This window comes from Aythya marila, assembly GCF_965140915.1.
Source record: "Aythya marila genome assembly, chromosome: 13".
NCBI lineage: Eukaryota > Metazoa > Chordata > Aves > Anseriformes > Anatidae > Aythya > Aythya marila.
Genome location: NC_139054.1, coordinates 8,336,955 through 8,353,584, shown reverse-complemented (window position 1 = coordinate 8,353,584; position 16,630 = coordinate 8,336,955). Strand labels below are relative to the sequence as shown.

The window sequence follows — 16,630 nt, the reverse complement described above, 5'->3', positions numbered from 1 at the left end:
GCAGCATTCAATATTTAAGCACATGCAAAACAGATTCTGCATGTTGATACATAGATAGTTTAAACTCAGTTTTAAGAGAACATAGCAAACCAAATTAATTCTTGAATTCTTGGGTAGTAGAAAAAGTATTTCTTCTCCAACCCTGGTATTAGGTGATGTGATCTATCCGACAAATCAGGGCTGTTTGGTGGTTTTTGTTCTTTTGATATTAAGTGTGTTGATTTTTTTCTGATGATGTCAACAGACAAGTTTGCTTTATAGGAAAAACACACTCATGTTAAAACCAATTTTCTAAAAACAATTTACTCCTGAAAGCAAGGATTGGGATTCAAAGTCTCTAGTTTAAACTGAAAGAGGCAGTTGCTTTTAGATTTGAAACAGTTGCAGTTCTGACACCACCCTGAATATTCACTCTGACTGCCCCTGGCTCGATGGGAAACCATGATGCTGACCTCTCAATAACTGAAAAGGTGAAATTAACAAAAACAACCACTCACTTCCACTCCTAGCCATGTGAGTTGTTACATGCCACCTCTCTGCTTTGCTTTCAAGAGTGCTGCAAAGGCTTAGACCAGATTTTCAGCCTGATGCATCAGGAAGGGAAAATGTGGATGTGTAAATTCATCAGAGATTCACTCTGTGACTGGAAATTTACTCCTCTGACCAGTGTTAATATCGTCAGATGAGAGCAGATGCCAGTAAATAGACCTGTTACACATCTGCCTGTGTGTAATTCTGTTCCCATGAGACAGGGCACAACAGCACTACAAGAGTTCTGGGTAAAAGCTAATTTATAGTGCTTGCATCAGAAATGTAGGTCTTTATATCAGCTTTGAAGACTGCGACCTCAAGGGAGGGAAGCATGTAGCCAGCTCACAGATTTCACTTTCTAAAAAGTGTCTGTTTTCTGAGGTTGTATTTTAGTTGGAATCTGAAAAAGTTGTGGTAAGGTTGGTATAGCCAATCCACTCCAAGAGCACTTTGCAGAGCATAAGGCTCCGGCTTAGTCCCTCCATCCATCTCTTCATACAAGACCCAATTCCTCAGGACAAACATTCCGGCATCTACTGAATTCTGAATATTTCCAAGTACTCTCATAACATACAGGCCACATGAACCCAGTGTTTAGGTCTCAGCTCTCTGAATCCATGCTCACACCTGAAATGCAGTTTGGTGTCAATATTGGGATATCTCAAAACTTTTCCCCTGACCTCAGGGAATGGCAAGGCCAAGGTCCAGGGCCACTGCATGTTCACTGCATGGACAGCCCAGAGAAAGACTTTGTATGTTTTTGTAAATATAAAATTTGGCATATGAATACAGCATTAGACATTAAAAACTTCAGGCATTCATTTTCATATGATGCTCTGCAATGAAAATAATTATACTAAAAATGAGCTATCAACTCTGGAATATTTCCTTTTTCAGCCACTTTCAGTACTTACTAAGTACTAAGCAGGTTTTGGTTTTAATTTGGTTGCAGCGAAGAGGTTAATTGGCTAGTCAGCTATCACATCTGCCATGCCAATATTTCAGTTTCTATATGAATTACTGAACTGCATCTTTCAATTTTACTCTGAGACCTTAAAGGTACAATAAAAGCTGGGAGTTAAATTGCTTTTAAAAATCTTAGGTTATCATACTGGTCAAAAGACACGCAAGAGGAAAATATATGACTTTAAAGAGGATTATATAATTTGTATTTACTAAAGATGAGCCATTCCCTCCATAAACATCACAGCTGCTGGAATATGTAGGTCACTGAGACAGAAGGTTAGAAAGATACCTGCAGCTTGAAGTGAGTGGACAGCTCTACACAGAGGTCCACCAAACATTTTAACATGAGTCCATAATATAGCTACACAAGAGTCAAAGAATTAATTTGGGATTAACTAGTTGAACCATAAGGAGGAGAAACAGGAAGTGTGAATTCAGAAACATGCAGACATTTTTCTTAGTTTGCTTTAAAAAAAAAAAAAAAGAAAAAAAGAGAAGGCTAAGAAGGGATCTTTACAAGTGAAAAGCTCTAAATTATATTAGGTGAAGGAAAAAAGTCAAACATACATTAACTTTCCACTGATTTTTTAACATGAAACTTTATAAACTAATACTCTTTTGTGAAGGACTCTTATAAATCTGCTTATTAGCTCAATGTCTAGGCCATAAAAAGAAAGCAATGATGATGGGGAAAGCAAGGAAACTCTTACCTGTAGGGATGAACGTAGGCTGTTGCAACTGCATGTTGGCTAGAGCCTGTTGGTAGTGGAAAACGCTTGGGTTAAAGACTGTGGTGGCACCATTGTTTTTTTCAAGTGCTGGCCTCTTTGGTAAAGGTTGAAGTGCACCAGGCGGCAGGGCCTGTGGATAAGGGAGTCATTAAAGACAAGTGGAATATAAAAGAGACCCAAGAGCAGACAGAGCATGCAATAAATAATAGGGGGTCTCGGCTGCAAATCACCTGCAACTGTATCAACTTAGCAGACAGGAAATAGAAGAGCAGCTAAATCACAGTAAAAGTTGGAGGTGTAACCACAGCTTCACTAGGTGAGCAGTTAGTAAATGCACCAGGAGACAGGGGCAAAGTCCAGAATGAGGAAACACTAAGGAAGATTTTCAGCAGGACTGACTTGGAAAAAAAGCATGAGGGGGAAGAAGGGAAGAGGTGATCATCTGGACAGGATACCACAAAGCACAATTGCAGGCAACAAGCATTTAAAAAACATACCAGCTAAGAGAAACACAGTAGATGACTATTTAAAAACAAAAAGATTAGCGTAAGTAATAAGTGCCATGGAAAAATTAGGGATGCTTGCCTCTGCTTATTCCAATACCTGCCTACATGGATGTGTACATTTGTGGGAGTGTGCACTCTTGTATGCAGCTGACCCATGTGTTCAGGTGGTCAAGTGAAAGCTGTTGCCAATTACACATATAATGTCACATTCATAGTAAAATGCATTTCCACTTGTTATTAGTGAGGCTGAGCAACACAGCCAAGAATAGGCCTGATTCTCTGCTGCCTGCAACAGCTGCAAAGCTCACAAACAGTAGATTTGGACTTGCTCCCAATTTCTAGTAGCACAGTACTAGAAGAAGGCCTCCAACAGTTAAATACCGCTTGCTCATTATTAACAGTGGAAAAAGCCATTGACAAATCTGCTGTTCGAACAAGATTTGGGTGGGTCTTGCTATCAGGCAAATCCTTTCTTTTTGTTCTATCACACCACAGTGCTTCTTCCAGCCCGTCAAACCTGTTTCATGATCAGACTTGGTAAAAAGCATTAACCCAACTCAGGAACTTCTCTCAGTAAGGTACTCATCATTCAAAAAGCATGTCTCAACAGCGAAGTAGTATGTCAGGTTCTTAGGAGACAGAAATGTGTCTAATGATTTACAGCTTCTCATTGTACCCAAGCAAAAAACACAATTTTTTCCACATTGTGATAGAAAAGGGTCCTTTTTAATTATGCCCTGCAGTCCTTTTGCACATAACACTCCCATTGACGTCAATGAGATTTACGCACGTGGAAGTCATGCAGAATCAGGTCATTTCTGCCTAGTTGTGTTTTATATCATGTAGCAAAGCAATGGCTGAACCATAGGGTTATCACTCCTCTTTTTTTTTTTTTTTTTTTTTTTTTAAATAAATGACAGTGAAGGGTGGGTATTAGGGGAGGTTTAGCTAATGAAGAGCTAAGGCTACAAACACATAGTACTTGTAAGAAAGGACACAAGGAAAGAGAGGTTTTAAAATGTCATGAAGACTAACACACAACAAGGGAAGAGGTATTTTAAAATATCATGAAGTTCAACACGCAACAGAATATAACCAAAAGCTTGCAACAGTTTGTCACCATCTAGAAACAGGTTTCACTTTAAAGTTAATTTGCTATAGGAGACTGCTCATCTGAGAAACGTTAAGTAAGACACTTCCAGGCAAAACATTACTCCAACCTATTGCTATTCACGTGGTGGTTTGGGGTACCTTTAATATTAAAAAACTAAATAAGTAGAAGAAATTGCATTTGCAAAACTGCCCTCAGACATGCACACATCCTCTGCTAATGCTAGCAGACATCCAGTGCCAGCATTATGACTTAATGATATCTTTCTAGATTTCTTCTGGCTAGTATCAAGAGAGAGCAGTCAAACATGAGCAAACATTCTCAGACAGAAACCAAAGTCTCTTGCTTAAGATCTATATTTTAGGATGAGGTTTTCTATGTAAAGATCTAAGCGTTTCCATTTTTAGGGGAGCCCCCACTGATATCTACACTAAATCTGTCTTTATATACATCATGTCTATTTAATGATGGTTCCATGAATGTTCCTTCAGGCACAAAACAGATTTGCAGCTTGTAAGAGACTGTAGTAACTCCACTGACATCAGAGGTGCTTTACAGATTTACAGGAACTGAAGAACTTGCTGCTTAAATCTATATTCCTTACTGCGCCTGATTGCAAAGCATGCTTTTTCCAAAATCTGCCTGAGAAAAAAGAAATTACTAATTATAGCAAAGCAACTGTGCCAGGCACGTAATGGACTTTTGACTCCTTGCTTCTTGGCCAAAGGCTGTCACCACCCCAAAAAGTTCATTATCCCTACTGTCAGTGCCAAAAGCTTTGAGATCTCACTGTGCTGTCTCTTTACACATGGGACAATTCCTGAGCCCAGCACTGCAGTCAGAGGTGGCATATAAACACGAACAAGCCACAGGGATGTCAAGGCACAACAGTCTGCCCTACTGTCTCTCTAACATTGTGCTTCCACCTACCCAGCTTCATCCCCTTGGGGGCATGGGAGAGAATGCAGCTACAGCAATTCCATTTCTGTTGCCTGAACAGCACCTTTGGGAAATGCCTACACAGCAGCTGGGGTGAAGAAGCCCAAATAAACGTAACATTTCTACAGTCTCCTAAAGAAGGAAGCACACTGCAGTGGCTGCTGTGCAGCCCAGAGGCCAGCTCTGCCACTTGAGCACCCTGGGCACAAGAGTCGGAGCCCATCTTGGTCTGCTCCTGTTCTGACAGCCTTCTGGGTGTCCTGCTCCCACGCCAGCTCTTGGGGAAGCATCCGTACTGGAGCATGTCCTGCAGAACTCCTATTTTTGCCAACCTATCTAACTCTTGAGTTAATCACCACTGCAGCTACTGAGAGTGGGGCAAGTGGACAGTTTGCCCTGCTGTTTGGTACACAGTGCTGCTTGTCATTGCCCTCTGGACAAACTTCAGTCAAAACAGATGTAGCAGTAACCTTTGATAGCTGACAGTAACCTTTTCTGATTCTTATTGTCTCCACGTGCACACAGATATGCAACTTTTGTAACATGATCAGGCCATTTGCACTCATGAAGGGGTTAATTTTTTTTTTCTGTTCAGTATCTATTTGATAGCCCGAACTGATCCTAGTGAACAATTCCCACTACAAAAATGCCAGGCAGTCTCCCATGTTGGGGCTGGGAAAGCCACATTCCTGCTGGAATATGAGTATCTGAACAAAAAGATTTGTCACTTCTCTGCATGGCATAGAAATAAATCAGCCTGAATGACAGACAAAAATGCAATGCATGCCTAAGTCAAGATTTCCCACGTGCAGGTTAACAACTCTCTCTTGTTATTTTTTTGCAAGACAGGAACTGGATTAAATCTTTGCAACAAACAATTTAATTGCGCCTCAAAGTTCCCCTCAGATCCGTATCTCCTGGGAGCAGATCGCACTTTCACTCCTTTGCACTTAGCTTAGAGGGGTTGGCTCCGTATCTGACTTGCTGCTTCAGTCCAAGTCACAACAGATAGAATGATTTGAAAGAGGGCAGAGGTTGCACCCATTCCCTGGCAAGCAGGGGAACCAATCTGAGCAGTTTCCTCTGAAGATGATGTGTGTTCTTATCGGCACTGTAAATCATTCTCTGGTGCAGCCTTCACAAAGGGTTCAGAGGAGGTGACATATTCCAACATTATAGCTGAAAACGTTCAGATATTCCAAGGCAGGAAGACTATTAAAAGTCCCTTATCTGATCAGGTTTTGTTCAGCGGGGAAGGTCGGAAGGGTAGGGGAGTTACTGGGCTTTCCCATTCTCAGCCAGACTGTCTCCTAAGCGAGGTGGCTCTCAGCAAGGGCAGCGAGGCACTACGTAGGTCACTGCCTAAGCTGGCTTTGGGGCTGTGCCTGTGCCAGCAGTGAGCACTGAGAGGCTGTTGTGTCAGTCACAGTGTAATTCCAGCCTGCTGGCGGAAGCTGGCCCCTAACAAGATTTCCTCATGCTGCTGTCTAAAGCTGCAACAGGGAAGCCTGCTGACTATTAAAAAAAAATAAAAACACACACACAAAAACACACCACACACACACAAAAACCACCACAACCACCAACAAAAACAGCACAAGTCTTGCGAAGTTGCCAAAGGGGCTTTGCCTCTGGCCAAACTCAACACAACCTCTTTTCATTTAAATTTTCCCCAAACAGAGCTTAAAGAAACACGTTAACATTCCCATTCTGGGAAAAACAGCCTCCCTGCCTGAGCTAATATTCACTGGCATTGGAGGGAATATTCATCCCACTGAGACCCCTGGGAAGGCGACCTGCTGAACCTGGAGGTGAGGAACAACCAGACACAGGGAATGAGAAAGGTGGGGGAGCCCTTGCTCATACAAGGAGGGGAAGGGGAGCAGATCAGCTGTGCTTCCCAATGCTGGAAACGGCGAGCAACAGTGGCTCGAAGGTTTCAGGACTCCTCTGTGTCCACTCTTCCCTTTCCACCTACAGCTCTGGGACTAGATTTTTTTTAGGGTGTATTAAATCCCTCACATTGGGGTGACTTGAGAAGGAATTGTCTTCTACAGAGCCAGGACTGACAGCAGGCTGGGAGGATGACTTTTGCCTTACTGTGAGGATCACAAAGATGGGTAAATATATCTGGGGCTTAGAAAATAATCAAAATTAGCTTACATGAAGGCAATTTGCAAGCAGAAGGCTGCAAAGCAGATCCCATGCCTGAGGCAGAAGCAAACAGGCACCCAGAGCCAGGTGCTTTTGCTGATATAGGGGGAGGAACCAGAGCCAGAGCCAGCTGCAGTAGCCATGGCCTTCCCAGCTTACCCAACACACGATCAAAGTCCTGCCTTACACCTGCTTCAGCTCCCAGCTCAAATCTCTGTGATGCTGCTTAGCTCTCTCTGCTTCTCTCAACAGTGGAAACAGCCAGGATTGGAGAAGTCCTAAATTTGGTCTGTGCCCATCGAACAGAACACCCTGCCAAGGGCAGTACCAGCACGACACTGCCGGGCACGGACATGTTGTTGGGCATACCACAAAAAGCCTCTCTGCCTTCAGTGGCACGAACAGGATCTATCCTGCACCACCCAATCCTGTGGCATATCCAGCACAGTGCAGACCTAACGGAGTTAAATCCTCACCAAAACGCTGCGTTTCACAACTCTGCTGCTGTAGTTTGGAAAAAGTCGCTCAAAATCCTGAGCTGCCTGCCACCACAAAGGCCCCCAGGATTATTCTGTGCCTCCAAAACACATCTGGGCTTTAGAAGGAAAAGCTCACGTGGTTAATGGGTGGCGTGTGGGCGCAGGATCGGCATGTCTGAAAGGACACTAACATTTCTGACCCGGATGGGCAGTCTCCCCAGGCACTAACACAACAGACCAAGCGAGGAAGGCTTTCATGCAGATGGTTACGTGCAAAGCGAGAAGGTGAAAGGTCCAAGTACCAGGTCAAAGGTTGCCTCGAGCGGTCGCTTCAGTGATCTGACAGCTGGCTGAGTCTTAATTAGCAGGCAGCGAGCACATGATGGCAATGGGCCAGGGAGGGGGGTCAAGCACAGTAACAAAAACAGCAAGCAGAGGTGTGTCAAGAGAGCCATATTTTGGGGAGGTGAAGAGAAAAAAATAAAAATGAATGCATTATACAATATATTAAAAAGACGAGGCATGCACAACATGGGATGTCTGAGTAATTACCTGGCCCAGTGGCTAGTCAGCTATTTTGCCTCAGTAAATTTCAGAAATAAAGAAATAACATCATGGGCGTGTGCCCTAGAGCATTTTCACTGCAGCTGGCACAGCGGGTGAGGAGTGCTTGGGGATTAGCACCTGCACGTGGACTCGCACTGGGCTCCAGCCCTAATTCTGCAGCTACATGCGGAGGTCAGCAGGAGGGCTCATGGCAGGAAAAGGACCACTGGTAAAGAAGGAAGGTTCAAGCACAGCTTAAGTGTGATCCTGAACCAGGGAGTGAGCCTGACCCAATTCACCCGGCTGTGCTGCACAGTCCTGAGCCAAGTTGCAGAGAGTAGAGCTACTACTCGTGTGTGAAAAGTAACTGCAGGATTGTGTCCCTCAGAATGTCTTCTGAATTTATATTTGGAATCATTCCAAATCTATTTTAGAAGGCCTTATTACACCCATTTTTCTGGCACGTGATTTTTGATCCAAGAAGACTGGGCACCAGTCTTCGCTTTAATATAAAGTCTTATTCCTCAACAGGTACAGTAAGTGCATCAAAACTTAAAAAGTCAATGAATAATGTAAGCTGTTTTGGTGGCAAGGGTGATGCAACAAGCCATCAATAAATATTTTAAAGGTTCTAGTTAACAGCATACAAATAAGGTTAATTACATTTTTAAGAGAAGCCGGCAGCATGAATAAAACATGCATTGGCTTTAGTTAAATAGCAGTGTCCTAGATTATTAGTGAAAAAGTAAAGTGTCAATTGTAAAAAAACACAAGAGTTTAATTTCAGAAGGGTCTTTTTCAACAGACCTTGGCTGCTGTTTCAATAATAATAAAAACAATAAGAAATATAACAAATAAACTGTTCAGGATAGATAAATACTCCATTATAAATTGGTTCTTCAAATTACATTCCAGGTAATGTTGATGTTACCAGAAAAACATTTGTGAATCCTCCCCTTTTTTGTACTATGTTTCACCATGAATGATAAGCAACCTTCTTAACTGTCTTTAAAAAAGGTATTTAGAAAAATTTTAGTATCTTTACTTCTAAATCAAAAAGGAGGCAAGGACCTTTTTAATGTTGCTTATTCACGTAATCACAAAACTGATGAGACTGGAAAGGCCCAACCTACTGCTCAAAGCAATGTCAACTAAAGTACCTTGCTAAGGACTGTACCAGGCAGGTTTTGAGTATCTCCAAGGATGGAACAACCTGTTCTGGTGTTTGGCAACCCTCACAGTAAAGAATCTTTTTTCTTACATATGGAATTTCCTGTATTTCAATTTGTGCCCACTGCCTCTTGTCCTTTCGCTGAGCATTGCAGAGAAGAGTAAGCCTCTGTCTTCTTTACCCTCTCCCATCCCTCTCTCCAGCTGTTGTAGCCCTCTCAGCCTTTCCCAGTGTGTCAGATGCTCCAAGTTCTTCATCATCTGAACTACTCATCTACTCATCTGAGTGAATCCTTTGCTGGACTCACTCCAGTATGTCCATGTCTCTCTTGCACTGGGGAGCCCAGCACTGGCTACAGCCTTCCAGTTATGGCCTCACCAGGAATGAGAAGAGAAGGATCACCCCCCTTGATCTGCAGACATTATTCTTCCTAGTGCAGCCCAGGATGCTGTCGGCCCTTTTTGCCACGAGGGCACAAGAAAAAATCATAACAGCAATGTCATCCCCACTCTGGACAATTTCAACAGTATGACTAGATTTTTCTAATGCACTGTTGGAAGACAAGTTTCCAACTAGAATGAAGGTGTCATTAAAGGGAAGTAAACAGAATGGCAAACATTCACTCCACCTAGGAATTTGATCCACGCTGGTAAGTTTTCTTTGACTTTTTATAATTCTAGGTGTTAGAATCACAATTCAAGTTAAAATGCAGGTGGGACCATCCTTACCAGGCTCTAAGTATCAAACAGATCAGGAAGTGATCCTTGATTTGAGACTTGTCATTTCACTAAGCCTTGGCTAAAGTAATAGGCACAAGCCTCCTGTTTGCTAGGCTGGAACAATTGATACCTTGTCTGCTTTGAAGTAAGTGGAAATTTTGCTACTGACTTCAACAGGCCAAGATTCCCCTGCAAAGGATATATTATAATATGAATATTTTTTCCTTTCATTGTGTACTGAGGAAGCTAACCTGACACCTGCGTCTTAGCAGGAAGGTGTTTGCTCCGTGTACTGCTGAACTTGCTTTCAGGCCTGATGCACTTCACCTCATGATGTCTTGTCAGAAAATCACAGGGTTCAACACTGCATCCCTAACTGGTGAGATGGCACTGCCTCACTCAGTGCTTCATGCTACAGCAAGCACACACAAAGGATGGAAAGATGGGATTCACACTGCACATGCTCTCAGCTCTCTATTCAGCAATTTACAAAATACTCTTCTCTTCCGCAAATGACACATATAACACAAATGAAATCTCTCAGCAATAGAAATATAGCTTGATAAGAGCTCTACTTACCATTGCAGCTGCAGCTGTCTGGTTCACCTGGTGTTGAGCTGCCTTGATTTTGGCTTGCAGGTGTGCAGGGGGATGAAAGTACTTGCATTTCTCCCTAGAGCATCGACCTTTGATGTAATCCATGCAAACTGTAACAGTATTTTCATTTGTGTCTATCATTGCAATATCTATAGGGTGAGCATAACGGCAATCATTCTCACCACGTGTGCAATTTCCACGCTGAAACTCTCGACAAACCTTAAAAGAAAGTCACATTGTTGAGAAAGACATCATGCTACTCTTCATTTAGTATCTTCAACAAAGAATATCAGTTCTTTGGCTGAATTAAATTATGGGTATATTCTAAATCCATGCTCTTGGGTACCACTTAGACAGTCACAGGGACGACTGGTGCTACTCATAACTGGTTCACAAGATGAGGAAAACTCATTGTTACCAATGCCAATTACCAAATGTAAGTGAAGTACAGAATTTGTACAAAACGGAAAGTGACCTGAATCCTGAACCTGGAAAGTCAATGGTGTTTTGCCAAAACTTGAGGAGCTCAGTATTCCTCCCCAGCCTCTAAAGTTTTTTAAAAAAAGATTTTAATAACTCTGCCATTTGTGTCCCAGGTTAATTTTATACATATATACATATGTATATACATATATTCTTTTTATGGAGCATACTCATGGGTAGGACTTTTAATTCTAAATGTTGCAAACTGTGGTATTTGCAACAGGTTCTTATTCTTAAATACGAATAACCTCTTCCATGCATATAGTCTCACTACCCTCAATAATAAAACTCTGACCTTGGGGTTACATGACAGCGCATTTGATTCCACTGCAATGTGTTCATAAGGAGTTGCCAAAAGTGCTAGCCTTAAAAAGATTGTGCAGCTCCTCATAAGTTATGAGCACTGAAGCAGCAAAGGTAGAGAAAAAGGTTTCACAAAATGGATCTTCAAGGCTTCCTTGTATGAAGGTATGAAAGAACTAAGAAACACTGCTAAGGCCTACAGCCAGTGGCGTAAATCACATACCGGTATGCTATCAGACTGTGTGCAGGGAAAGGTGAGATGTCACGTGAGAAAGGAGGCAATCAGCAATGCAATACAAAGCACATAACACAAAACAATATGTTTTGAAATGACACCCTTTTCCACTACCTTCCTGTGTTATAATTTACACCTGCAGGAGCCTCTGCATTCAAGTCTTCAGCCCTTATTTCCTACAGAGCCTCTGCTCAGGGTCTGAAAGACATATACAACTCCTCCAACACTAAGTCCCAGCATGCCCAGCCAACTGTCAGGGCAAGCCTGCCGGGGAAATGTCTTTCCAATGCCCCGTACTCAGCAATCCCAACAGCATAATGCTTGATATTTTCTGTAAAAACTTAGTAAGCTTGTCTCAAGACAAGGGAAGTGTCTGTTACTTCCACCCTCTTGTTGTCATTCCAAAACATCTCCCACTCAACTCAGTTAAAGGGCAGACTATCTACTTGCCTATTTTTTTTTTGTAACCGTGGCAAATCACACACAGTAAACAACATTTCCATGCCTGCTCTAATGCCTACTGAAATCAGAAGAGTGAGTGCTCCCAGTTTTCCAGTAACTTCATAAGATTTTGGGATTGGTCTGCAAATAAGTCTGCCCAAGCGGAGGGCAGCAGCCCGGTTTTAGGAGAGGTCTAAGTTTAACTTTGCGCTGCACTGCATGAGGTCACGCTAGCAGAGTGAAACAGTTGGACCCACATGCCCTGTTCATTTCCTTTAGCAGTATTAAATCAGATGTCCAAATACCTCCAGTTTATCCGTACGCATCAGTTTCTGCCCAGCAGAGCCTCCTGGTACTGTAACAGTAGGATTTCCAGAAACCAGGACAGGAGTATTTGGTAAAAGCTCTGCAGGAACTAAGCCCATCCCAGGAGAGACATGACTCAAGTAGGGACTAAAAGCCATCGTGGGGCTTGTTGCAAGCGATGGAGTCACAGGAAACGTTGTCTGTGTATAGAAAAAGGAAAAACAAAATGTTAGTTAAAGAGCTCTCCCTTGGATTATCCAGACAAAGCCTTGAAGCACTTCAATCCCTTTAAACAATTCGATTAGCAACATCAAAATGCTGTGCTCTTCAATCTATTCATTTATCGCCATTTACTTGTGATCTATTCGTTTCTCCTGACTCACAAATTTGTGACTCATCCTGAACACAAGGCATCTTTATTTGTCAGATCAAAGCATATTGATGATCTTTATAGTCTAATGACACAATTAAGGATTTCATGCCAGCAATTAAGACAGGCCCAAATAAAACAGACTTCTCATTTCCAAATAAATATCTCAGCTTCTGTATGTCTACACCACAATGCTGTACAGGGACCTCAAGGTAAACTGAAGCTTCAGGACCTAGAAGCAGGTAACCCAGTTAGTTCGATGGTTGAATTTACTATAAACCTGCACTGAATTTCAGGTTACCATGGATAGTCTGGCTCAGGTAGACAAATTGGATCATTCAGAGTCATGAGGCATCTCTGCCCTGATACCCTTCAAGTATCAGGGCATCTCTGCCCTGATACCATTCTGCACATTGATAGGTTTCAGACTGACAACATCCTCCAGGCAAAAGCCATTTTACAGGAATATCCCGTGCCTACGCTCCATGGGAATGGCTACAAGAGGACACCAACATCATTAGCGACACAATATGCCAGACCTCAGAGATTTGCAAGAGCAGATGGGTAGCTGGCTTGGAAGCGACAAGGTCAGAGCATGCCAGGTGAGACGGCTCGTTCAGGTGGGCCAGTAGCAGGTTCAGGACCCCACCTGTGCTGCGAGAAGCGATGTTCCCATGAGGAGACAGAACATCAGGCCATAAAGACCTTGACTGTTCCTGAATCCTTAATTGCCCTAGGCAGGTCCTGCAAGAAGAGCAGAGGAGAGTGCAGCTGGCCAGAGACCAGATTCCCTTGCCTGAACTTCTCCAGCAATTCCAGTCTGTTAGAAGAATTTCCGTTCTCCTAGGTAGGCATGATCATACTAAAATTCAATACCTGCTTAGGAGTTTAAGTCTGTGAATAGCCCCTATAGTCAGGGAGTTTGCGAAACTTTCAAGCACCAGATCTGAGGTGTGTTTGGGAATGGAACCAATCCCAGTTGATGTAAAGTAACCCCCGACCACCCAGATGGCAAGAGCCTGCAAGGAAGCATTTCTACAAATGCCTGCAAGGAAGCATTTTCCACAAAGCCCAGGGGAAACAGCCCGTGACTTGCAACTGTTTTTATTTTTCCTTCTGTCACCTGTTCCACTGGAAACTCTGGCTTACAGTTAAAGCCTGATCACATTTGCTGGCATACACGACACTGTCCTCAGTAGCTAGAGCCTCTGCTTAGTGATAAACACAAGTGTGCTTACAAAATGGCCTTAGGCATAGCTTTGGCCACTCGCATCACCCCTTCCTTGCCTTTGCATTTGTATGTCCAGTCCTGTGGGTTTCTAAAAGAAAGTGTATGTGAACAGTTTGTTTCCTGAAAGCACACTCATCCCAGTACTTTGACATACTAGAAAACACATTGCTCGTTGTGGTCTGGAATAAATTAACCCACAGTAACACCAGCTAAGCTGACCTAACCTATCTTTTGCCTAATGATGCCCTCTTCTTAGGGTCAGAGTGATAGCAGCAGCCCCTGTGCTGATAGGAAAGGTCACCTCCAGCATACATCCCACTTTCTTCTCCACAATGCCAAGACACAGCCTCCTGAAATCAGTGGGCCTTGGTGTTTTAAATGTAGCGAACCAAATAATGTTCTAAGAGGGATTTCCAATGTTCCTTCTTTTGAGCCTGATCCAAGCCCTGCTTCAGCTGATGGGAGACCAACTATTAAACCCAGAGATCCTCCAGTCCACAGCCCTTTAATAAATCATTTTCTTCTCTCTTTCACTTCTCAGTGGCTCCCAGACATATTACACCTTTTGCTGCTAGAAAAGCTCTTTAAGGATCTTCAAACACTGTGACTCCCTGAACACTTTCGTGAGAAAGCAGTATCCATTGGGCTATTTTCTTTCCTATGAGCACTAGTAATTACAACGGCATTTGCTCTACTTCTGTCACAATGCACGTTGTTAATTCTATTTTAAGGCGCTTCTTCATCCTGGCCAGTCTGCACAGGATTATGCTAGGGCCTGACACACATTGTCAGCACTTATTTTAGGCATCCATAGTAGCTTGAACCTTGCAGTACGTGTGGCTTTCACAGACGTGGGCAAATCTACTCGATGTTTTTCCAGCACCTAATACAGCAGGAATCCCAGGTATCCTGAGAGAGCAGTGTGGATGGAGGGAGAGGCACTTCTCCCACTGCTCAAGGGGAAGATGCTGGGGCATTTGTGGAGCCAGGGAGCAAGGCTGGGGGCTTGCAATGCCTCACAGTGCATGAATTCACCAGAAATATGTAGCAGGATATTTGAAGTGTTCTCAAAGAGATTATATCTACCAGCTTCTCCACAAAAAACACAACAACTGGGAGGCAGGTCCTGCTCCCTGAAACACAGTCCCCATCTACGAAGCCGTACTCTCATGGGCATCTCCTTTCTTCACTGGGAGCAAGCAACACAAAACACGAGCTAACAGACCTGAACCTGATGTGAATCAAGTGAAAGAAACATCCATGAAGAGCAATTAAGGAGTGCTATTTATTCCTGGTTCTGGGGCCTACAGAGGGGTACACGAAGGATGAGGATGCTTTTTATTTTATTCCTGCTACCCGTTATTCACCTGTTTCTATGCCCTGCCTGGCATCTGCTCCAGCATTCCCAAGGTTTCATAGCTGTTTATTCTGCCTGCCTGAACCATGCACATGCTGCTGACTGAAAGCTACAGCTCTGCTCCGCACCCTGCCCAAGGGCAGGGGACTAAAACTCAGGAGCCATGCAGCCACTGCCACTGGGAGACCCACACATTCCCCTCCTGCCCTGATGCAGCTCCCCAGCCCTCCTCAGGCCACACCTGTCAGCAGATCTTCCCAGAAAATCCCATATTTAAATAAGAGCCTGAACCCAACCCAGGGCTTCTCCTTCTAGGAAACTCAGGAGACCAGAGGCAAAGCCTAGCTAGGGGAAGGATGTATTAAAATCAAGATGCACAGCTGGAGAACAAACAGACCTCACTCAATGCATTAAACCTAAAAACACAGGGTGTCTAAGTCTGATGCGTGATAAATGCACTGAAAACTGCTCCTTTGTAAGCTGGCATCAGAGAGCTCTGTATTTATTGTGGCTGATGAGGGGAAAAGATGGGCTGTGCTCACTGCCAGCCCCGGCTGCCTGTCTTGGATTGGGAAATCCAGTCTGGCTTATGCATCAGTACCAGTAATAAAGATGCTGCCAGCCAAATCTTTCTTCCCTTTACGTCTGTGCAGGTCCCCTGTGCCAGGCCTGTCCCGAGGGAATAGAAGCAAATTTCTTCCTTGCAGCCAGAACCCGACTGTAATTTCTACTCCAAACAGCAGTCTTCTCCTTAACATACCTCCCATTCATCTCTTGTGATTGCAGCTGGGCAAAAGACTTGCCTGACAGATCAATATTTTGACTGCACACTAGAAAAAAAATGTCTTATAATCAGTGGACAGGCACACATGCTGTGAGCCCCTGATAGAGGGCTGCTAAGGTAATTTCGGTGCAAAATCCAACAATACAACTCCAAATCACTGGTGAGGGAACAACACTAATGAAGCATCTCATGACAAAGCTTTTGAATAGCAGGCTGAAAGCACCGTCTCTGTGGGAATGGTGAAATGCTTCAGCTTGCCTTAAAGATTATAAAAAAAAAATCCAAACGACTGCCACTATAAATTGAGTCGAGCACCTGGAGCACCTGTGGCAGTACAGACTGCGACAAACACATGTGCAAGGGAAGAGCCTGGTGGGCTGGGTGAAGTCGCTGATGCTGGAGACACCACGGGACAGTCCCAACACCTCCTCGAGCTGCCAGGCATCAGCACGGCCATCAGCTCTGCCTACTCCCTGAGCAGTGTGAGGTCTGACACAGGTTGCTACAACACAGGCAACAGCCAGCTTGGATAGCATTAAGAAGGTTCAATGACAGACCTGCATAATAGGCTCCTTTTAATGACTGGGAGCAAAGATGATCACCTTCAGAGCTGCAGGACACCAGGGCATGCAGCCTGCAGGTCCCCATGCCGACTGAGGACAGAGGGATG

General features: G+C 43.7%; 1 protein-coding gene across 5 annotated transcripts in view; it reads right to left on the bottom strand.

Annotated features, from left to right (window-relative positions):
* The window catches only part of MBNL3 (muscleblind like splicing regulator 3), a 98,694-nt gene that overhangs the window by 14,141 nt on the left and 67,923 nt on the right, over positions 1-16,630 (bottom strand). For all 5 annotated transcript variants that reach the window (XR_014318396.1, XM_082770685.1, XM_082770687.1 and 2 more), the window contains 3 exons: positions 12,218-12,418; positions 10,433-10,669; positions 2,208-2,358 (listed from right to left, as the gene is read on the bottom strand). Coding sequence is in view for 4 of the 5 variants with exons in the window: in XM_082770685.1 (XP_082626811.1) it covers positions 2,208-2,358; positions 10,433-10,669; positions 12,218-12,418 (589 nt within the window). In the remaining variant the exon portion in view is untranslated. The remainder of the gene's footprint in view (positions 1-2,207; positions 2,359-10,432; positions 10,670-12,217; positions 12,419-16,630) is intronic.